The 22,987-nt window shown below is 48.0% G+C and overlaps 2 protein-coding genes across 2 annotated transcripts in view; one reads left to right on the plus strand and one right to left on the minus strand.

Moving 5' to 3' along the window:
• Positions 1-2,320: 2,320 nt before the first annotated feature.
• Atg7 (Autophagy-related 7) lies at positions 2,321-14,452 on the minus strand. The gene is made up of 2 exons (XM_077694770.1): positions 13,987-14,452; positions 2,321-4,468 (listed from the first exon to the last, which is right to left on the minus strand). The coding sequence occupies exons 1-2, from the start codon at positions 14,219-14,221 to the stop codon at positions 2,664-2,666; spliced, it is 2,040 nt and encodes a 679-aa protein (XP_077550896.1). The 5' UTR covers positions 14,222-14,452; the 3' UTR covers positions 2,321-2,663.
• A 385-nt stretch (positions 14,453-14,837) lies between these two features.
• The window catches only part of Cog6 (conserved oligomeric Golgi complex subunit 6), a 54,565-nt gene continuing 46,415 nt past the window's right edge, over positions 14,838-22,987 (plus strand). The window contains exons 1-3 of the mRNA XM_077694771.1: positions 14,838-15,346; positions 17,143-17,514; positions 22,292-22,635. Of these exons, the coding sequence (XP_077550897.1) occupies positions 15,080-15,346; positions 17,143-17,514; positions 22,292-22,635 (983 nt within the window). The 5' untranslated portion in view covers positions 14,838-15,079. The remainder of the gene's footprint in view (positions 15,347-17,142; positions 17,515-22,291; positions 22,636-22,987) is intronic.

Here is a 22,987-nt window from a genome sequence, read left to right on the forward strand (position 1 = left end):
CCATCCCCTACCGTGCACCAGTCCTCTACCGAGTGTCACGAAGCGATCGCCCTCCTCCCCCCTTTCCCACCTCATCCCCACCCCGCTACATGCCTCTAGCGTATCAGGGCTAGAAGAACAATTAGCTAAATGATGACAGTAGCAGTACGTGCTTTCTAGTGCTAGGGAAAGGATGGCAAAAGCGAGCCCAACAATGACGCTTACGTGAAATTCGAGTTCACTTTGTGGAGCAACCTTCGAATCTTTCTACCTCAAACGTCCCGAAGACATACACGGTGGTCTAAATGAAGAATGCAGCTGTACCGACTATCCTTGAAAGTAAATCCCCTCTGCGTTTCCTTTCCTTTTTCTCAAGTGAATTTTCTGTGACAGAAGGCAACCTGAACGGGGCTACAACAAGCAGCAGCGAGACAAATGCTATCAGCTTTACTGTATTTACTCGCATAATGAACGCTCCCCAAACTTTAGTCATCAAAATTAGGTTTCTTTTTTTCCCCGCGTAATAAACGGACCCCCAACACTTCAACCCTGGAGTCCCACAAAAAACCGTACTGTAGCTTTTCCACTTCACTCGTTCCCGCTGATGATGATCGCGCATGCAAGCTAGAGCCATCTCTTGGAGTAAAAACGAACAAACCCTCCACCGCGGCGTCGTGGGGCAGCCAATCACACCGACGCTCACTCGGCTCACTCCGCTCAGCGTCTAGCCCTACTTTTTCTCGTGATAGTGTTGCTACTTGCTTTCTGCGTGTCATGCACCTTTCAGTCGGCGATGGGCCGAACTGTTAGCTACACGGCCAGTTTTAAGTTAAAGGCTCTGGAGTACGCAGCTGCGTATGGGAACCATGGTGCCGGTACACATTTCGCAACTGACAAAGTGATGCCTTGACGAACAAAGACGAGTGGAGTTCAATATAAACGCTGTTTGTTGACCATTTGTGTACCCGTATATTTGCTGCGAAAGATATGTTATCAAATGCATTTTTTGTTGTTGCGGCCGTCTTTCGTCACTCCGAAAAAGTTTCCCGAAAATTACCCCGCATAATAAACGCACTCCCAACTTTGCTTTTGTTTTACACAAAAAGAAGTGCGTTCATTACGCGAGTAAATACGGTATTTCTACGCTCACAGTGATTCTCCATGTAGATTTCCCATTGTGCAAAAAATACAAAAGACCTACGAGCTAGATGAACAACATTGACAATGAAAAATACAATGCTAACAGTGTGTGCGCATTGTTCTCACTACTTGTTGAAGCTTCGTCATCGTTCTGCATAGCATGGAGGAACAGAATACCAGCTCGCCCAGACGGAAGCCCTTCGAAGCCCCTCCCCTTCTGCACCCATAAAACTGCATCGTTTGAGAACATAAAGGACGAGGCGAAATTCATAAGAACTGTGTGTATGGAAGTTCACACGTATTTTCTGCTGAAACTAGGTGCATATCACACCCCGCAATAAAAAAACCCCACAGAAGTCATCCCTGCTCTATCACCGCAACCAGTACCCTCTCATGCAGGATCCAAGAAGCAAGATAAAGTCATAAAGAAGAGACTGACACACGTGCGCTCACACAGGCAGATTTTTTGTTTGCTAGAGCTAAGTATATATATATATATATATATATATATATATATATATATATATATATATATATAGCAAGGAAATGAGGGGCTCGTTGAGGAAAATACAGAAAGATAGGGCAGCAGTCTACAACGCCAAAGGAGGCATAGGGGTGTGGTTAGGCTCTTTTCTTTTTCACTACGGTTAATGGAATAAACATTTTTTTTAATATACAGAAGAAAGAAAGAAAGAAAAACACGCGCGCAGAGTGGGGACCGAGCCCACGCCTTTCGATTACATGTCGAATGCCTTACCAATTCGGCTATCTGGGCGACTGTGTTCTCCTTCACTTTCTGGGCTATTTATATTTACTAGAAGTGTATCTGACGCTTGAGGGTGGTAGCCAGCGCCACTCCGACTACCCCGTGTAGTCAGAGTGGCGCTGACTACACGGGGTAGTCGGAGTAAATATAAATAGCCCAGAAAGTGAAGGAGAACACAGTCGCCCAGATAGCCGAATTGGTAAGGCATTCGACATGTAATCGAAAGGCGTGGGCTCGGTCCCCACTCTGCGCGCGTGTTTTTCTTTCTTTCTTTCTTCTGTATATTAAAAAAAATGTTTACTTCATTAACCGTGAAAAAGAAAAGAGCCTAACCACACCCCTATGCCTCCTTTGGCGTTGTAGACTGCTGCCCTATCTTTCTGTATATATATATATATATATATATATATATATATATATATATATATATATATATATATATATGACATTTTGCGATAAATATGATTCAGCTAATTTATTTAATTAACCAGAAATTCGTAACCTTCCTGACGAATCAAAGCAACCGAAATATGGTACACAGGCGCAATCAACGAAATAGATGGCTTTACAAAAAGACTTAACGAACCTCGAACGATTGACTTGAGTTGACATCCGCTGTCTACGTATTCTCAAACGAGGCTAACAACAAAATAAACAATGTATGAATCTCTGCAACATTGTCCGACAAAGTAGCGACCGACGACAAAACGACGCACTGTCACTGCTCTGAAACACAACGCACCTGGCAGTCTCTTGTTCAGCTGAATCACACACGAGCTCACGACGTGGCGCTCTCGTCACTGTCACTGAGCGCCCAGACCTGGTCCAGGTCCGTCTCCTCGTGCAGCCTGCTGAGTCCGGTCAGCCTCTCCAGACAGGAGGCGTCGTTGAGCACCTGCAGCACAAACTCCCAGCCCCTCCGGGCGTACTCGTCCAGCACGGGCGGAGAGCAGGCCGTGCACATGGCGAAGGCCACGCACGCGGGCGTCATGTACTGGTGCCGGTTGAGGAAGCCCCGGATCTGGTGCGGCACGGGGCCGAGCGGGTTGTCGCCAGACTCTTCCTCGCTGTCTCCCGTGCCGCCCGCGACGGCTCCGAACGCGGGGCAGCGGCCCTTCAGTGGAGTCTGCAGCAGGCCCACCAAAAGCTCAACGGCAAGTGCGCCGGCCATCATGCCGACTCCGGGCCGAGTCACGGTGCACTGCTGGTCCAGAGTCCGGTCCCGCGTGGAGTCAGCCGGCCCGACAACGTCGTTGCAGAAGTAGCAGCCCAGCTTGTCGCCGTCGCCCGCTCCGTCGGACTCGGCCGCAACGCCGTGCCGCATCACGAGGAACGTGTCGAACCCCAGCGCAGCGTTCACCACGACCTTCCGCTGCGCGGCCCCAACAACCGTTGGAAGCCAGCGGGCTTCGCGGGTGTCTAGGAGGAGGAAGACTGCATCGTGCTCAGCGATCAGCGACACGAGTCTTTCGAACTCGGCTCGCACTCCGGCTTCAGCTTGGCTCGGCACACTGTGGCCCGGCATGGGAACCGTAAGGTTTTCACCCCTGGCAGTGATGGCAGGCGAGATCGCCCTCAGGGCTTCGGCAGCAGCGTCGCACTTAGGTCGCCCTCCGTCCCGGCAGTCGCGCTCCGTGTACAGCGATTGCCGCGCGGGATTCGAGTACGACACGACGCCGTTGTCGACGAACGTCACCGTCCGCACGCCCCAGCTCACCAGGCAGCGGGCCACACTGCACCCAAGCGTGCCGGCGCCGAGCAGCAGACACTTGGTCGAAGCCACGGTCTCGAGGTCCAACGTCGGAGCCAGACGCCATCGCATCAGCTGCAGGTTCAGCCCGAGCGCATTCTCCATGAGCCGAGCGGGGTCCATGCTGGCGCCCAGGTTCACACTTCTGGGCCCCAGCTGTCCTGCAACGTTCCGCTCCCAGCCGACAAACGCAGGCACACCGCCGTCGAAGCTACCATCCAATCGGACGGACAGCACAAGACTATGGCCACTCTGCACACGCCCCTGGCGCGCCTCGCGACGGTAGCAGATGACTTTGCAATCGGGCAGAAGACGGCCCCAGTGATGAAGGACCAGGGCCAGAAGGCTTCTCAGTGGCCAGCCCGGGTGAGCGTCAGACGTGGACGGGTCGGAGAAGGCCAGGTAGAAGTCGGAAGCAACCAGATGGGGCAGCTCTTCAAGGGGACGTATCTGGACACCTCCTGACTCGGGAACTACGAGGAAAGCAGCTCGCCTCTCAGGCATCTCCAGGGACATGTAGGCCGCATTCAGCTGTGCCAGCCTCTCGTCATCGAAGAGATCACTGAGACGCCGGGGAGGCCGCGTAGCACACACGCCTTCCGGAAGTCGCGGAGCGGGAAAGCCGAACCAGTAGCAGAAGTTGTACTTCTTCAGGTCCACGTAGACGAGCGTGAGGAAGCGGTTGAGCAGGCTCGGGTCCTGGACAGCTCGCCCGTCCAGCACGGCCTGCCAGGCAGAATCGCCGACGGCACGCAGGAGCTCTGCTTTGTCCATTTTCTTCATGTCGGCCAGGCTGTTGGGCAGGTAAAGGAGGCCACGGAGTGGACAGGAATCTGCAAAGTTCAAAGTTGAAGCAGGTTGTTACAATAGCTCGGAATACGTCCACTCTGTGTCTGTAGGAGTCGTCATCGTTCAAATAGAGTATGTAGTTGCAGGGATCCACCTACCCTTTACGAAAAAATAAATCTTGCCGCTTTTACGTACTTCACAGCATAAATTAGCACAGGACTTGCCCTCTTAATTTCACAATGTTTGCATTGCTACTTTTAAACACCTTCACTTTATTCCTGTTTTACATATACATAAGTGTGTGCAGTTCTTAAGCGACATTTATGTAATTTTTAAAGTTCAATAGATGCATTTGCTTTCCCATAAGCGTTTAGACATGGTGTTAACACTTGTTCAAACACTGCTCACCCGTTTCGTCCGTGAAATTCAGCAGTTATTTTTAAGTACACAAATGAATTGTTTTAACAACTAATATAATCACTTCCTGTGACTATTCATTTAATAGGACCCTACAACCCAAGAACCACAGAATGTGTTAAAAAATGTCGTGTGTTCTCAAGCACACTACGGAACTGAGTAAAAGCCTTCGACAAACGCCCACTTTTTATGTGTTTATGCGATGCGGGTGTCTTCGCCGCTCATTGCCGACTCCATTCCGCCCCACAACTCGCCGGTTCTGCGCCCACATCTGCTTCGCTGCACTGCCCTAAGGCTGCATTGCGCTGAGGCTGCACTGCACTGAGGCTGCACTGCACTGAGGCCACGGGCGATAACGCCAGCGGATGATGCCCTGCAGCATTCATACGCTGTTGCTAGATTTTAATTGACCTTCCCTTTCCTTGACATGGCCTCTTGCCCAACTTAGTGAAGCCCCGTAACGAAAAGGTCAATGCCTTTTATGGACATTTGCACCAGTGGGAACTGCCGGTTTCACTGCGTAGTTAGCCTTTTCTACATACTGGACCCGTGCAAAGAGAAATTTATTATTTTGAAGCAAATACAATGCAATTGATAGCTTTGAACCAAAGCAAAGAGTCTGCAATTTCGAATACCAAAACCAAAATGTTTTCAGGTGTGTTTCAGTAATTGGTTCAAAAACAGAAGGCCTGTTTAGAATCTGTTGAAAAATTTTCACGGCATGAAGAACACAACGATGCCATCTGCTTTATTCCAGCTCTGCTGTCGGCTGTAGGTATATCACACGTGGGAAACGTTCACCTCACTTGGTGATCTCAACCACCGGTATACGCGGTAGGGACCTAACTAAGCAGTCACTGTATAAGAAAAAAAAAACCCAGTTTCATGAAATTTCATACAAGCTCTAGGAAGGCAATTACTCCAAATGTGGTGCAATGCAAGGCTAAATGATAAAATTAGCATGATTAATATAAAATCTCACAGGCATGCCCTAATGGCACGGTGGTAATATACCCGTTTTGCAACTATTCATTCATAGGTTCACGTCTGGGCACTTGCTACGCTCGAGTTACTATATTTAACACCAGCGCAGCGAATGACTCCGTCCACAGGAAAATCCAAAAATACGGCTTATGCTGAGGGAATTTTGCGCTTAATATAAATCTATAAGGAGCGCTGAGGCATTCACTGGTGCAAATGCGTGATAACAGATGTGGCCGGTCCACCAACTAGCTTCACCGGTGCTGTGTGTCAATGCATTGTTATCAAGAGAGCGCCATCTGAGTACCAAGGTATGAAACGAGACAAGTTTGTCCTCAAGTTGTATGTCTTATACAGAGAAAAAGTTTACAAAAGTTGATCAACATTGCACATAATTTGATGAGAAAACCAGAAACTAAGGAAGTGCTCTAGGCTTTCTTATGTAGAGGGTAGGGTGTTCACCGGGGTTGAGTGGGCGTGACCACAATATATCAAGATGCAAAAACAAGAATGCTCTCGCTGCTTGTTGTGAAACGGGCGTTCCGTTTGACGGGCGTTTCTTGATAGTTACCCAGCCAAACAAACCACCTCCGCTCAATGACAAACCAGAATCACCGTTAATTATTACTAATATCGGACGTAACTCTGGTGATGGATATGGCAGTCTTGGCTCTAGTGAGCAGTAACGGAGTGGCCGGGTGAGTACAAAACCAAGACCGACCGCTCTCCGCGCGTCAATTGTAAAGTGGGCGTGAAGTTAGCTGTCACAAAATGCTTGTACAAACACACACACAAGAAAATCAATCCTGGGGAGAATCAAACGCGGGACGATAGCTCTATTATCCCAAGGCGCAACCCCAACACACCAATACAAAGACTGGGCGTGGCGTCTAATCAGTCGGTTTTCCTGCTGTCTTGACAGAACTATACAAACTTCACGTCGGCTCTGTCTGGACGGAAGGTTACCCACAGCGCTTTGTTCCATCTCGTCAAAACTTCAGCACTTGTTATCGTTCTGTCTGGAAGGAATGCTAGACACAGTCTTTAAAAAAACACATCACTTTCCCTATATGTCCTTACTTATGCATTTGCTTTCTTTGCTACATATGTGTGACTGTGTGTGTGCATGTATACATATTTTTATTTATAAAGACCTTAAAGAGATCAAGATGCTCCTACTAGGTAGTGATAAGTTGTAATTACTGTAAGCTGCTTTCAAAGGTAGTATCTGAGATTCGCACTGCTTACAACTGCGAAATTTATAGTGTACTATTAAAACAACATCGTCAAACTGCCCTAAAGCTGGATCACACAAAGATCCAAAATATTGGGCGCATAGCTACCACACAAAACTGTGGGGTGCTGGGCAACATGGCTCTGCAGCTTACAAAGCATCCATCCAGGATCATTTATTGCGCTTAAAGGGACAAACAACCGATTTTTGTCGAGTATATATTCTCTATCCCAAATGAAAGGGCATGACCTAAAGCACCTTGACGAGAAACGGTTTGGCTGATAATGCCCTAGAACTTTTTAAATCGAAATGTTTACATCTACGAGCCGTATGTGTCCCTCCCAAAAATAATGCTGGCAACCATGACATAGAGTAGCTCGGCAACGTACTTTCGTCTGTATGCGGAATGAAAAACAATATTTAAAAGCTTGTCCCCAGATAAAAAAGTTTGAATCGCAGGCTTTCCTGTTCTTTTATGTGTTTTTTTTTAATGCAGCGGTCTATTTTGCACAAATGCGCCATCTGTTGGGGTAGACGATAGGTAGAATCTGGCTTCACGTTGTGGAGGCGGGAAGTTCGATTCTCCCCGGGCGCGACGTTTTTTTTTTTTAAGCTGCCGTTAGCATATCTGGAAACTGAAATCAAATATTTTGGCAGAACAAACGCCCCTCACTCTGGCAGAATCGTCAAAGCTCCTTCACTGGGTCTGTTTACTGACCACTGCCGCTGATTTTTGGCATGGAGGCTCAGTTAGCCACGCTGAGAGCAACCCAGCGACAGCGGGTGGCGTGTCTTAAAAATTTTCAAAATAATGCTTAGAAATACATATATAATTTAACCTTGTACAAATACTTGTGTTAAAAGATTTTCACTACGTAAATAAACGTTTCAGCAGTTACAGTAGCTGCTAGATTTGCAGGTCACGTGACAGGGACACATATTGTAGTGTCAAGTTTCGACACTCTGAACCGCCACCCTGCCGATTTCAGAAAGTTTTGGTGCCAGATTAAAATTATTTCCGCCAATTAGTTGAGAAATTGCTTGTGGTTACCAGGCTATAAGAAACACTGGCTTTCATATCAGCTAGAGAATATATACGCGGCAAAAATCGGTTGTCTGTCTCTTTAAACCAGACAACGCCAAACAACCGTTGCCCATGCCGCACTTTGTAGAAGACCTCCCTATATTCCCCACACGAAAGCCTCCGTGGCTGTTAAAGGGACACTGAAGTGATATGTAAACATTGCGGGATTACTAGCGCAAATTGTAGTCCGGAGTCCCCAGGCCATGTTTCGACCACTCTAGGCGCGTTTACGCGATTTTATTTAGTACAAAAACTAATTCGAAAATGCTGTCCTCCTCTCTTTACGCTCGCCCATTTTCTGTGGCGTTTTCGTGTGACGTCAGGAGGGGAGGAGCTGGCAATTGGCTGGCTGCGCTACTGCACGGCTCCCCGGCCTTCAGACAGAGTCAGTCGGCCCAGCGCCCAGCGTTTCGTCCGCCGGCCGCCGGCGGGTCGTCGCAATCAAGGAGGTTAAAAAAAATTGCTTGGTCGCAATTCGTTCGCTTAGTTGAAACGACGCCAGGACACGTTTGTGAATGGAAGAATGTGCCTTTCTTTACTTGGTTTGTTTGTACACTGTATCTAGCTCCAAGTCAAGGTCGCTTCACACAAGCGCTGCACAAGCGCACATGCGACGCTTCGCTGATCACTGGTACGCCAGTAGGAAAATATAAGGCCTCTTGAAGGCGGGAGAAGAGTCAGCGAAGTCAATATAGGTACTAAGGAAATAAAATCAACTGATATTTTGACCGTACAGCGTAAAACTAGGGCGCGGGAAGCACTTTTTTGCGCTGGGCGAACAAGCACAGCGGTCAGCAGCACGACTACGCATCTGCGAACGCTTTCACGTCTACGAAATGCAATTGCTAGACGTGAGCTACTGTGGAAACTCGGGCGACGCTTACTGCACGAGCGTAGTACAACAAATAGTCACCTAAGCTGCTTGAAATGTCAAAACTAAATAAAAGTGTAAACCGGTTGTACAATATATACCCTATATTAGTAAAGGCTTCGCATCCCGCTCCGTGGCTCAGTGGTCTGGGGCGTTTGGTATGTCACCGCAAGTGTTTTGCAAGTCACGAGTTCGAATCCCCGCGGGTACGTGCTTTTTTTTTTTTTGTAAGTTAACTTTTTTGTTTGCCGCCGATGTTTTCTATATTGAGTTCACCTTTTTTTGGGCCGCAACGTTCATGGCTACACGAACTAGTTCACAAAACGCGCGCAGGCTGGCACTGGCGCGCTAGCGAGTTCTCGTTGGTGTGCTGTTGCCATAAGCACCGACTGCTTGCAGGCAGTGGGCACAGGCCAGAATGAACAGACCCTTGGCCTGGTGCGAACACGCTTTTTACGATACAGGCATGAGGGAGGCAAGCTCCAAATATGGGGGAAAAGCGCATGACATTTGGGCGTCTGCGGGTACACGGAGGGCGTTCATGCACTGCGTAGGTCTCGGCTAGTGAATGCTACGACTACAAGCCGTCCTGGGAGGCTTATCTTGTGCATTTTACAGCCGACAACATGGCAGAAGCGCGGTACGATGATTACTGAGATATTGAGAATGCCCATCCAACAACGCCACCGGTTGTGTTTTACAGAACCGAAACCGAAACTTGTTTGGTTGCTCACCTTGGGCATCGTCCAATCACGGTGTGGCTCCTCCTAACGTCACAGCTTTAGTTGGTGCGGCCGCCGCAAACCGCGCATGGTAGTTTTTCTTCTTTCGCGCTTTGTAAAATAATTACCGATTTGTCAACTGGATAAACGATGAAAAGTGTGCTAATTTGAGCCAGTCTACGCAGTGCAAGCAAAAACGGGAGCTTGACAAATTCACTTCAGTGTCCCTTAAACCCCGCTCCCCCAGGGCTCCGGTTAATTTGGCATGGGACTATTTTTGAGCACGGGCCTTCGGAGAAGCGCGGCAAGCTGCGGGGAACAATAAACAGAGGCCAACGGCGTGTGCAGTCAATCAGCTCCGCCTCAAGGGCTGCAAACAATGGACTGCTCGTTCGACCGCTGCCCTCGAAGCACGTCTCGCAGCATGGCGTAACGTCTTACTCTCAGGTTAGGCGAACGTGAAATGGTACAGGCTAGGAAAGCAGCACTGACTTTTGCGAGCTAATTACGCCTTTTTTTTTCCCGTGCACTGGTGCAGTGTGCATTAGAAGCAATACCACATTTGGTGAGCTACCCAGTCTAAGGAAATCTGCAAGGAGGCGAAAGGCAAAAACGCCCGTGTGTTCAGGATTTTGGCGCACGCTAAAGATCCCCAGGTGGTCAAAATTAATCCGGAGCCCTCCACTACGGCGCGCCTCATCGCCTGCGTTGCGTCGGGACGTTAAACCCCACAATCAATCAATTATCTAAGAAAGAGCCAGTCTATTATTTCAGCAAATGACAATGTCAGTGGTGGTCTCCGATTTTTGTGTTTCCAGCAATTCACTGGCGAAGCAGAAAATCCCAACTCTGCAGTCCCAGAAGGCAGTGTGCCATGCCGTTTGAGAGGAATGGTCGAGGATGTCACTAGGAGATGAACAGGCACGGGGAAATGAAGCGAGAAGACAAATACACGAACCTGAACACACAAAACTGCAATTTTTTTATTTTGCCAAGAACAGTATCTATATTACTGCAGCAGAGCGATCTGATAGAGTGACTTTAGATGGCAAGGACTTTGCAACAAATGCCACATTCTTGCAATCTTGCTGACGTATGTGTGTCGGCATGTCGCCTGCCCATGAATGTACATGCACAACCCAGTGGCATAGTATAGCCAGCAGTCCTAAAGCTTTTGAGACAGTATTATTCAATACCAGGTGCGGCAAATTCAGTCCCGTATTCATTCATCATCATCATCAGTGCATTGATTGATTGATTGATTGATTGATTGATTGATTGATTGCAGGTTTTAACATGCCAACGTTACACAGGCGATGAGGCAGGCCGTAGTGGAGGGCTCCAGATTAACTTTGACTACCTGGAGATCTTTAACGTGCACCAAAATTTCGAACACCCAGGGTTTTTGCTTTCGCCTCCATCATAAAAACGGCCGCCGTGTCCGGGAATCGAACCCTCATCCTCGTGCTCAGCATCATCAGCCTATTGTACGTCCACTGAAAGAAGCAGGCCTTTCCCTATTGAATTCCTGCCCTATCCTGTGCTGTCCAAATTCATTCGTTGTCCCTGAATTTCCTTATCTTTCTCCCCATAAAACCACCAGTCTTTCCCCACTCTCTGAATACGCGCTCTGCTACACTGGTGGATGGTCCGCCAGTTGTCATTTCATCTGAATACACGGCCAGCCAGAGTCCATTGCTTGTTCATAATTTGAACTGTGATATCATCTAGTTTGCTCCCTGATCCAAGGAGCTCGTTTCCTGTCCCTAAGCGCTACTCCTACCATTCTTCTTTCTATGGCTTGTGGGACGGACCAATGTTTTCTTTAAAAGGAATCTTAGTAAGCCCCCAAGCTCCTGAGGCGCAAGTCATCACCGCAAGTCATCACTGCAAAACGAACCTTAGGGTGGTTCGTTTTAAGGTAAAACATGATTTTACCACATTCTTCCACCCTGAACATTTTTAGGAGAATCGGGTTAAACCCGATTTCTCGCCGATTATCAGTACGAAAAATAGCACCCTATTTTTGCACCCCGATTCGGAAAAAATTGAAAACCCAAAAACGAACAACCCTGAGTATGCACTGGTTGAATGATTTTCTGTTTAGTGAAAACTAGAGGTACTTAAAAGAGCCATGAAGACAAAATACAAGTTGGATTTATTAGAAAGACTGCTTAGTCCCGATAACAATGATACCGATATCATCGCAATCTCCGAACAAATAACGAAGATATGAAAGAAAACATGTGAACCAGTCGCAACCCCCTAGCCAATCTCCCGCAACTTTTCTATGACGTCACGGAACCTTGTTAGTGCGATTGGTGGCCGCCTAACTGACCTGTCGCAACGACACATGACTGGACGTCTGTGATGGGGCCTCTGGTTCCACTCCGCCACCCCCCTACCCTGAACCCAGTGTAAAATAAAGTGGCTCTACTACTACTACTGGTTCCATTTGACCGCATCACTTGAATGCTAACGTGCAGCTGACGCACTGAAAATTATGTTTTATTGTTGGCCCGTATGACGTCAGTCTTGCTCATAACACGTCACTGTGGCGCAAAATTTGAAAGTTTTAACAAATACTTCTTGCTTTTTCTTTCGTTCAAAAAACATCTTTTGTGGCTGTAATGGAGCAGAGTGAGGTACTGAATCCTAGATCTTTCAAATTAAACGAAGTTGTATTTTCTCTTCGTGGCTCCTTTAAGAGTACTAGAGTATGGCAAATGATTTCCAGACCTCAATGCCCAATTTCCCTCTCGTGGTTTAGGTTGGCACACACAATTCGCCTAGTTAAGAAAGCTGCAATTACGTTTCGCTCTTGTGCTCAGCAATAAAAGGCGTCAATTGAAACGAAGTGACATTTTCGTGGGTTTCTGTGACCCAAGTATACGTGTAGGCAGGATAATTAAAAGTAAAATCTTCAACTGCGCCGGAACCAATAGTATGCAAAAAGCAGGTTGAAAGTGTGAATTCCGGTTTCGCATACTGTAGCCACAGAGGGGTAGTAAGGCACATCACCACGCAGGGCTATGGAATAATTTCGACTTCCGCAATTTTTTTCACACGCATTGAAATGTCAAACATGTTTGTTTGTCTGCTGTGTCACCGCGGTGGGTTGGGTTCATGCAAATAAAGTCCAGCAAATGGAAACAAATTCGGCAACTTGGGATTTCGCATGAAGTGGAGCTTAGTCTGTAGTGTGCGCTCGTACATAAAGAGGGCACCACGGCAACCATTGATGTAGTGTGTGCTTCTGAGTGAAGGTGCCACTGCCACAATTGCTCATGTGCATATATATATTCCAAAGGAAATAAAGCCTAGGGGTCAGTTGCCCATTACCCGGCGTCGCGTGTCCAAGGTTAGCGGGGCGCGTTCTTGTGGAGGTACGACCCGCAACATAACCTACGTTGCTGCCGTGATTGTTTGAATTACAAATTGCATTTAACTTTCAACAAATATGTCTGCGCCACCCTGCCGAAATACCCGGTGGGGATTGCCTAGTATTAATAAACAAACAAAAACCGAGTTTCCCTGAGGTGTGTGCAACACAGACTCCGGCCCCATAGGCCAGCGAGCACGGCCCCCAAAGTGCGCTTTTTCTGCTCTCTGAATCACTACAGCTGCAATTTGTGTGCATTTTTTTTTGTCAGAAATGACACTGACACACTTCGTTCGTCGTGATAATTGTACCTGTCATGACAAGTGCGCTAGATGAGGCAATCCGGGGAGCTCCGTAACAAAACTATGGGCCACCTTTTTAGCTGCAACGCAAAGCCTCAACAACAGCGCAACACATATCGGCCTCGATCGCCCGCGATAAGCACTTATGATCGTGAGTAACCTGATGGGACGCGCGCCGTGATACTACATAGATAAGCAAATCGCCGTGCCTGACGGGCATTTAAACAGCTTCAAGAATTAAAAGGCATATATGTAACGGGCCAATAGCAGTAGCTTGCTTCCCGCAGCTTGCGACATAATTTGATAAAAGCCGAACGATGATTCATCACGCGTTAGCTAATTGGATTTTAATGTGATCCTGTTAGGTGAGCGCTAACGGATGCAAATGTTAGCGCGAAATCAGCACCCTAGGACGACGAACAGAGCTCGAAAAACTAAACTAAAAGCATATAACGAGCAGATAACTCTACTTTGATAAAACATCCTACAAGTTTAAGGTTGCCTCTCAACCGCGGCCGAACATCCCAGAGCTCGCGCACGTAGTGGGTAAAGCGTTTAGTAAAACGAACCTGGGGTTTTGAGGCCTCCGCCAGCGGTGCTGAAGGAGCCGATGTCCAGATTCGCCAGTGCCGGCAGCCCGGCGGCCGAACCGCAGCTGTAGGTCGCGCTGATCTCGAAGGGCCCTTCGCTGAGCCGGTATTGCTCCAGTTTTCGCCGGCTGAGCTCGCTCCAAAACGTCCCGTCCATGGCCGACGAGAAAGGCACAAACTGGAGGAGGGCCGCCGACCCGGAAGGAGACGACATGGTCCGTTCTCTTACGCCCGTGGCACAAGAGAAGAGGAAAGATCGACCAGTCGATGCGGCCCTTGGCTCCCTTCACTCCACCGTTACCGTTGACTAGAAGCCTGAGAGCGATGCCGTAGGGCGCCTAAAAGCATCTCCGGCGCCCTGACGCCTCAGCTGACCGCCAGCGATGCAGTAATGGGTGCAATGCACAAACGCGACCGCACAGCTGCAGCCCTATCACGCGGTAAACAATCGCAACACTCAAAAAACAAAAAGGAAAGTCGAGCGGCATGCTGGGATAGAAATGTACTTTTGGTTCCAGTTTCGTTTTTGTTACACCTACATTTGATAAGAATATATTTGAATTTTATGTTTTCATGAACTAGACGTATAGAGGTCAGTCACTTGTTTTTCTTCATTTTGCGTTCTTATTCTAATAAAATTTATCACAATGTCTGAAATACAACCATCTTAATTAATGAATAATTGATTCACACCGATTTGATTTATTTGTAGGTCGCGGCTGCATCTTTTTTTTGTTCTTGCAGTTTTAACTGGTTTTTACGTCTTCTAACATAACAAGTTTGTTTTCCTTTTTGTTTTAGACCGGAAAATAACACTGCAACCAAAAGTTTTTATTCTCACGGGCACAGCTGCTTGATGGCGTTTGTGGGAGCGGTCGACGTGCCTCTTGTTCGAAGCTGTTGACGTGTGCCGGCAGCTTACCGCTTACTGCCATCCATGTTTCAGCTTTCAGACTACAAACCACGCGTCGCTTTCTTCACGCTATAATTCACGGGGCGGTCACGGTTTCAAGCAATCGGTCCGCTCGAACACCGGCGGTAGGTTCCGGACAGACCCTTCGTTCGGGTAGTCATGGCCGTGGAACCGATTCCGGAAGACCCCGACGCTGCCGGCGGCGGTCCGGTGGGAGGCAGCAGCAACAACCTTCTGAGTCGCAAACTGAACCGGTTGCTCGAGTCTCGGCTTGAGAACGACCGCGAGACCCTCGAGGCTCTGCGCTCCCTGTCCGAGTTCTTTACCGAGAACAACATTCGCACCCGTCGGCGGCTCCGCGGCGACCTGGAGAAGCGTAGCCTCGCAATCAACGAAGAGTTCGTGCAGTCCTTCAGCGACCTCAAGGCAGGCTCAGTGAAAATGGTCTAGCATATGGAATTAGCTGTTGATTTAGCAACGTGATCGGTTGGCCTAGTTGGTAATTCTGTGGTTCTGAACAGCTGAATGCAAACAATAGACACGGACACGACGCGAAGACGCTTGTGTCGTGTCCTTTTACAGTCCCTGTCTATTCTTTACGCTCAAGCGTTCAGAGCTGTTGATTCACGGAGAAAATTTGAAAGTACAGTTTGAAACGAAACTAGAACACGCAAGGAAGTGACTTGGATCAAGGTGCGCGTTCAGGAAGTCGATAGAGTTAGCGAGTGAACTTTCGGGCACTCGGTGGCCAGAGCTTTTATTTTCGGACAGGCCCGACTAATTTCCAGCATTCGCGTCTCCAAGAATATTTCTTGCCGCGAAATAGTGGAGTTCTAGAGAGCACTTTGAATGGGGAAGCATAAAAGCAAGCAAGAGTAGATTGCAGCAGCGTTAAAGGTTATCTATTCGCACCATAAATGATAACAAGCCGCTGCGATTCTTCTTTATTTGCATTACAAGAAACAAAATGGCAGTGAATCGTTTTTCTTATATCGGCGGAACATGCGGCATGACATCGTAGTCGTCATTTTTGTTTATCTATTCGCTTTGTAACTTTTGCCAGATTAACTGCAGCAACTTACCGTTATTCCTGGCTTAATGCTTAACTGAGATTATTGTGCATGGCACCGATTGGAATATAGGTTGTAATTGATGAGAGTTGAAGTGATCAACTTCACAGCCCGTCAATTCAATTACCATTGATGGCAGTGTTTCTGTTGTGGCGTTACATTGGCCTACGGTGAAAATAATTTAACGGCTAATTCACTTTTACATTAGCAAGACTTGAGCAACGAAATGTATCGCTCAAGACTTCACAGGTAGTGGTGACCTCAGGGGTGGCTTTCACAATGTACGAGTTGCTCGCAGAGGGCACAAACTCAGAACGTACCTGGGTATGTTCTCAAATGCAAACATTTAATTGCTGCTTTTCCACCGTTCGTTTCGTCTGCGTGTTGTAACTGACACAATATGCCGCGTCTGTGGAGAGAACCGAAACTGTGAGGAGGAAATAGTTGAATCATGCTAGTAGTATCGGTGCACCAGGGCCTCCGTATGTTTGCGTAGACTGGAGCGGTTTCATGAATGTTCTCTTCCATTTCACGACAGCTATCATGAGCTCCGCCTGTGTCGACAGCATAAAATTACGGCGTTGCCTCGTGCCTTCTGTATTTTGTTAAAGATTCAATTTGCAGTGGACAGTGGCAGTCTGCGGCGCAAATCGAAACTCACAAACACCTATAGTGCTGTTGCCATCTGGTTTAGGCGAGAATAACTGCTCACCGCAAACGGTTATAAGCTTTGCTTAAAAACCTGTTTTATGACTAAGACGCATCAGGTCACCTATGGTCACCGTGCCAGAAAGTCGTCCTTTGTCTTTGGCAGTCCAGTGGGTGGTTCACTGATGTACAGTCGCGTACAAATGTAACACGATCACAAAACTGTGAACCGGAATGCGCAAATAGCGCAGTTCCTTTCCATGCAAGTCAAAACTGATGCATGTCTTAGTTACACAAACTAAGTTTGGAAATGTGACTTTTCAAACATACCAGCAATGCGCCGTTATCCGACCTCGTCGAACGGTGTTTTTCAATTTTGCGTGTTCTAGTTCATGTTTTTACGTTTGCATTTCATGTGACCGTGACTGTACTTGCCACTGCCTGCCTTGGTGGATGGAGAAACGCTTCTACAGTTGTTCTCCTCTGTCGCACCCTGTCGTGCAGGCGTCGATGAGCGCCCTGTCGGAGGACATCACGGCCATGTCGGCCACGTGTGCGGGCATGGTGCGGCGGCTGCAGCTGGTCAAGCGGGACACCCACGACCTCCTGGCACGCACCGGCCAGCTGCGGGCCGAAGCCCGGCGGCTGGACGGCCGGCAGCAGGCGGCCCAAGGGTTCCTGGCGGCCTTCCAGCCGTCGGCCGAGCAAGCGGCCGTTCTCCGGGGTGCGGGCGGCCCCATGGGGCGCGACCAGCTGGACGACCGCTTCCTGGACGCCCTGGCCCAAAGCCGCCGGATGCACGACCACTGCAAGCTGCTGCTGCGGAGCAGCCGCGCTCAGGCCGGGCTCCAACTCATGGAGTCGCTGGCTGCGCAGGTACATTTGTATTGGAATGGGGTTTTAGTGGCATCTCAAAAGACAAACTGCGCGCAAATTAGCGGGGACAAGAACACAGGAAGACAGCACAAGCGCAGACTCGCAACTAGTTTGTTATTGCACACTTCAAAGCCTTAGATGGCGAAGCGCCCAATCGACACGCCCCGCAGACATCACAGTTCCCAGCACACTCAGCCAAACGTACAAAAAAAACCGTAACAACAAAACCACAAAACAAACTTTGAGGCGCATGAATGGCGAAAAAGAACAGCAAAGATAACCGCATCAAACATGGATTAAGACCCCCCCCCCCCCTCCCACTCTCAACACGCGTGCCCAGAAGAGGCACCGAAATCGTGCTCAATGCGCATCTAAATATGCAACTTCTCAACTAAGCAGGGCAATTGGAGTAAGTTGTTGTTGTGCAGGTGAGAAGCTGGGGCGAGGTGTTCCGAGTATGGTTGCAGCTGAAACCAGCCAGTCCGAGAGAACGCCGTCATTCGAGGCAATGGTGGCGCGGCTTCCACACTCCACCGCTTCCGATAATGATGAGCATGCTGTCGATGGCACACGTGAACTGTAATGGATTGGCGGTGGTCTTGCTGCTTCTGGTTAACACAGCCAGTCTTCTCCACTACGGTGTTCAAAATTATTTGATCCTATCCACAATCAGTTGTAATTGCTGCTCATGTTCGATTCCCAGTCAAGAGTCTTGTATTCATGCACGTTTTCATTTCACAGTAACTCCCCTGTGTGACAGTGGAATAAAATTAGCAAGAAATTTCCTACAACACGCAGCATCAAAAAGGCCTCCTGAAAAGCACATTGTTTTCCGGTGTCTTCCAGCTCTTCCTAATAGGAGTCTGCTGTGCGCAGAGAAGCAAGAGCTCTGTTTCGGGGTTGCGAATGAGCGGATTGCAATAGAATTAACCTGATTAGATAGGAGAAGAGTAGGTGCTGGAAGTGGAATAGGGCTGAGCTTCCAATTTGTTTGAAAATTCCATAATGTTTCATGCTAATCTATCGTTAGGTCCAAGAATAGTTTATTTACCAAAGAGTGGTGGCTTGGGCAATGCACGAACATTCAATGTTTTCCCAAGGACGCGAGTTCGATCCCAGCCGTGGTGGCTGCTTTCCTTTTGCAGGTGGAAAGCAAGAACGTTACCTGTGTCTCAAGATTTGGGTGCACGTTAAAGATCCCCGTGTGGTCAAAACTGATGAACCCCGACCCCATACAACACCATAATCAATCGCAACAACCCCAAGCAATCAATCCCCAAGTGTTGCAACCATATAATCATTCAAAGTTTGTCGCAACGTAAAATACAACATAGGGTGGAAGAGGAGAATGGAAAGAATTGGTCAAGCGTGTTTGTTTTATATAGAGGTTTTACTTTGAAAGGGAAGAAAAAAAAGAAGGGGTGAATTTGTTTTCATTTAAACCCTTTCTGTACCGTGAAAAAAAAAAAGAAAAATGTGCCAAATTTACCGAGAAATATTTCTAATTTGTAGAGCTTTTTTTTGCTGAATAGAATGGCTCCATTATTTCGATGAGATAGAGTTCTTTTATTTCTGTAATTGTGTAAAAAAGGTTGCTCTAAGTGGTTTCACATGGCACCATTATTTTGATGAAATAACTTTCCTTTATTTTTTTAATTGAGTAAAAAAGATTGCTCGAAGGTGGGTTCACCGCATAAGCTGCAGTGCCTTGCAAAAAACGGTGTCACGGCTCCAAAATGACCGATGATGAGTATAGTCATATCATGGCGAGTACACTCGAGATCGGTCATTTTGGTACAAAATTTCATGACAACTATACTCGTTAACAGGAGTGAAAGGGACACCCACGAAGAACGTGATTCGAAGAACGTGATTCATCTCGATGTGTTATGAGGACTGGAATTGGGATTCATGATTTTGGCCATTGCTGTGTGAGCAGTAAGTAGATCACAATGCAATGCATTGTATGTATATACATGAACTCTGAACATGAACAATAAACAGGCATTCACTTTGGATCCAGCCACACAATGTTTTTCACAGCAAAGAGTGCTACAAACTGACATGGTGCGTTACACAGCAGTTGCGAAGCTCTGCTTCAAAATCAGGGCTATGCCAGCACCCCTGCTTTGTTGTGGCTGCAGCGCAAGTGCATTGGCATGAGATCGAGGGGACAGAAACTGGACTTTGCCAAACATTCACTTAGTAACGCAGTTCAATAAAGAAGGCTTGCTTTGCACATTAGCAAACATTAAATTACCTTATTCGCACAATTCTAGCACACCTCCGATTGTAACGTGCAGGTAAGTTTTCTCATGAAATTTCGAAAAAATAATTTAATCTGAAAAAAATGGCCGCGTATCTGCCCCTTTTGTTGCAAATGCCGACAAAAGACGATAGTCTTTATCGGCTTTTGCGAATTAAATGCCTCCCTTCGCTTTTCCGCTCACCTCTCATGTTGTTCCTCTTGCATCGCGCTCCTCCCAGGGTAAAGACGCCAAAGGTTTGCTTAAATCATTTTAAATTTCCCGCGTTCCACTGCTCCAAACTGGGTGTCTCGATGCGAACGCTGCCGTACGGCGAAGATGCGCGTTAATCGAGGCGCCCTACTTCAACGCTTATAGAACCGCGTTTCCCTACTTTACGTGCGTTGCAAGCAGAACGTGGAACCTACCTAGTGGAACCTTGCGTAACTGTTGCCGGTTGATTTCTTAAAATGGCGCCAGAAGCTATAGTGGCGCGGGCGACAGCAGGCGACGGCGGAGTGAATTCTTTTTCTGCAGTTGATGAAGTATTTAATTTCGCAAAAGTCGAGCATGTATGATTTCTTTATAAAGGAACACTGCAAATATCACTTCTGTATCGATTTGTTGTCTCATATTTGCGTAATGTCTTGTTCTTCTTCAACAATGTTGACAAGTATGAACGTTACACCGGACAAGACAGGTAGATTTAGCTGTGACTATATAAGACTATTGCGCAGGCATTGTTTTGCTTTGGCCGGGTTGCTGAATCGAGTCACAGACAGACAGATGGACAGACAGACAGACAGACCAAAATTTGTGGGTTTAAGAAGCCCAAGAAAGACTATCGTCTTTAAAATAATCTAAAATATGCGCAACAGCTGGCCAGAGGTGTGGTGATCGAGTAATCTGTACGGCAAAACTTACGCGCGTGATGTCGACAGATTATTTTGGATTGGATTGGGTCGCATGCTTGTGTCTATGCCGTGCTGCTGGATGCCTTGAAGCCGATTTCGGTTTTTCACTGTATTGTAATTCGCGCATAAATTTGAAAGCGTGGCGAGGGGGGGGGGTGGGGGGGCAAAAAATTAGATGGGCAGATGAGATCAACAAGTTTGCGAGGATAAATTGATTGCAGTTAGCACAGGACGAGCATAATGGGACATTGATGAGAGAGGCCTTTGCCATGCAGTGGGTGTAGATAGGCTGGTGATGGTGATGATGATTAAATTTGAAAGCTACCTTTAGCGAAAAAAGGTGAGCATTAGAATCATGCGATTACGAGATTTAATGTTTGCTCGCACTTTGACTTATGACTTGCTTTATGACTTGCAGCAGTACTACACCGGAATCTCGTTGATATGATTCTGGGTGATACGAATTTCTGAAAAGTCCTGGCGAAATTGCATTGTTTGCAATATGCAAAATTTCGGCTGTTACGAACGGACCTGCGCGACTCGGCGGATGATACGAATGAACCGGTGAGGTGCCCGACTGCCGAGCGAGCCAGCAACGGCGACGTAGGGGCTCTCTCTCCCCTCTTTGTCACTGTTTCTCTGGGAAAAGTCGGGCTGTTGTTTTCTACTTGCGAAAACACGTCACGCATGTTGCAAGCGCGCTGGTGCCACCGTGGAACCACCTGCACACTGCGGGCACCATGGCCGGCGGCGGCAACATGGTGGCAGCTGGAGCCGCAAAATGGTGCGGGGCGCTCAAGCGACGCTTCTAACCTCTCTTTAAAATGCCGCTGAAGGCACACACGAAGTTGCATGTGCAGTAAAAGAGCTTGTGATGTGGGCGAAAACGGTTCTATAAAGCATATCTGTGCGCCCATACATGTGAAAGCGCCCATACAACATTTGCTGGGGTTGTAAGCCTAATCATCTCCGGCGGAGCCAGCCGGCTGTCTCGAGCGGTTCTAAACTGCCACCATGAGGTGCATGCCTCCCCACTGGCGCAAGTCGTCAGGCTCCTTTTACTTTTGCGCGAGTTTCACGTCGATTTCGGATCGATTAGAACCGCCGCGGGCGCGAAATCATTGACGTGGGTGTGAAGAAATCGCACGCGCAATGCCGATGCGCATAAATCGCATGTAAAAACCCGTGATGCGGTTCACGCCTTGACAATTGCAGCGTGTAGTGAGATTGGGCACCGCGATTGAGGAGACGATTACGAAGTTTCGCATGCTCCAGAAAGGTCTGCTCGGCGACGTGGAGGTTTAAAAAGGCACAGCAACATCATGGATTTCTTCACGCAAAAGTGAGAAAAAAAAAAAAAACGAAAATTTCAAAAGTGCTCAATTTTTTTTGTCTGTGTTGGTTCATACGAATTTTGGGTGATGTGGATATTTTTCGCGGTCCACCGTGATTCGTATCATCAAGATTCTACTGTACTACAACAGGTTAGTCAACGTGTGACAGTGCCCCCCAGTGAAAAGGTACCAACTGTGGATCATATTTTGATGTCTGGGGCCAAAGAGGGGCTCTGCAAGTGGTGCGTATTCAGTAACTGTCTGTGGTGCGGTCTCCTTGCAGCAAGAGGCAGCCTACGAGCGGCTGTACCGCTGGCTCCAGAACCGGTGCCGCGTCCTGGGCACCGACGCCGAACCCGGCCCCCTCCTGGCGCGAGCCTTCGGCGCTCTGCGCGAGCGGCCGCTGCTATGGGGCTACGCGCTGGACGAGTACGCCAACGCGCGGCGCGCCTGTGTGGTGCGCAACCTGATCGATGCCCTGACGCGGGGCACGCGGCCGCTGGAGTCTCTGGCCCGTGACCCGCTCCGATACGCCGGCGACATGCTGGCCTGGACTCACCAGTGCGCCGCCTCCGAGAGGGAGCTGCTGGGTCAGCTGCTGTCACAGTGTGGAGGCCTGAAGGGCAGGTGAGGGGGAAGGGTGGTTCTTTCTCCACACGCAAGAGAACGCCTTCTTAAGGGGGGACGTGGCTCTTAAAACTATTTCTTTTAATTGTTAACCAAACCCGGTGAAACTTGCCACTCTTTCTGCTTTTCTCCCACTGATTTCATATATGCCATTATTTTTCGAGTCAGTCAATTAGTTCCCAAGATAATTGAAAATATTAGCCATTTTTGGAGGAACAATAAAAAAAAAAGTGCTGGTCACAAAACTTTAATCTTTATATTTTCCAATACTACGAACTTTGGTGAATCGTTTTTGTTTTTATGCACTGCTTGGAACTGATTTTACAGCTCATTAAACTTTGGTGTTTGAAAT

The sequence above is a fragment of the Haemaphysalis longicornis genome, unplaced genomic scaffold (genome assembly GCF_048455015.1).
Source record: "Haemaphysalis longicornis isolate Haplotype H1 unplaced genomic scaffold, Haemaphysalis longicornis Haplotype H1 scaffold_13, whole genome shotgun sequence".
NCBI classification, from domain to species: Eukaryota; Metazoa; Arthropoda; class Arachnida; order Ixodida; family Ixodidae; genus Haemaphysalis; species Haemaphysalis longicornis.

Coding starts and splice junctions, on each gene's coding strand:
- Atg7 (XM_077694770.1), bottom strand. CDS start 14,221: ATGTCGTCTCCTTCCGGGTCGGCGGCCCTCCTCCAGTTTGTGCCTTTC. Junction 4,469..13,986: donor CGGAGGCCTCAAAACCCCAG/GTTCGTTTTACT, acceptor TGAACTTTGCAG/ATTCCTGTCCACTCCGTGGC.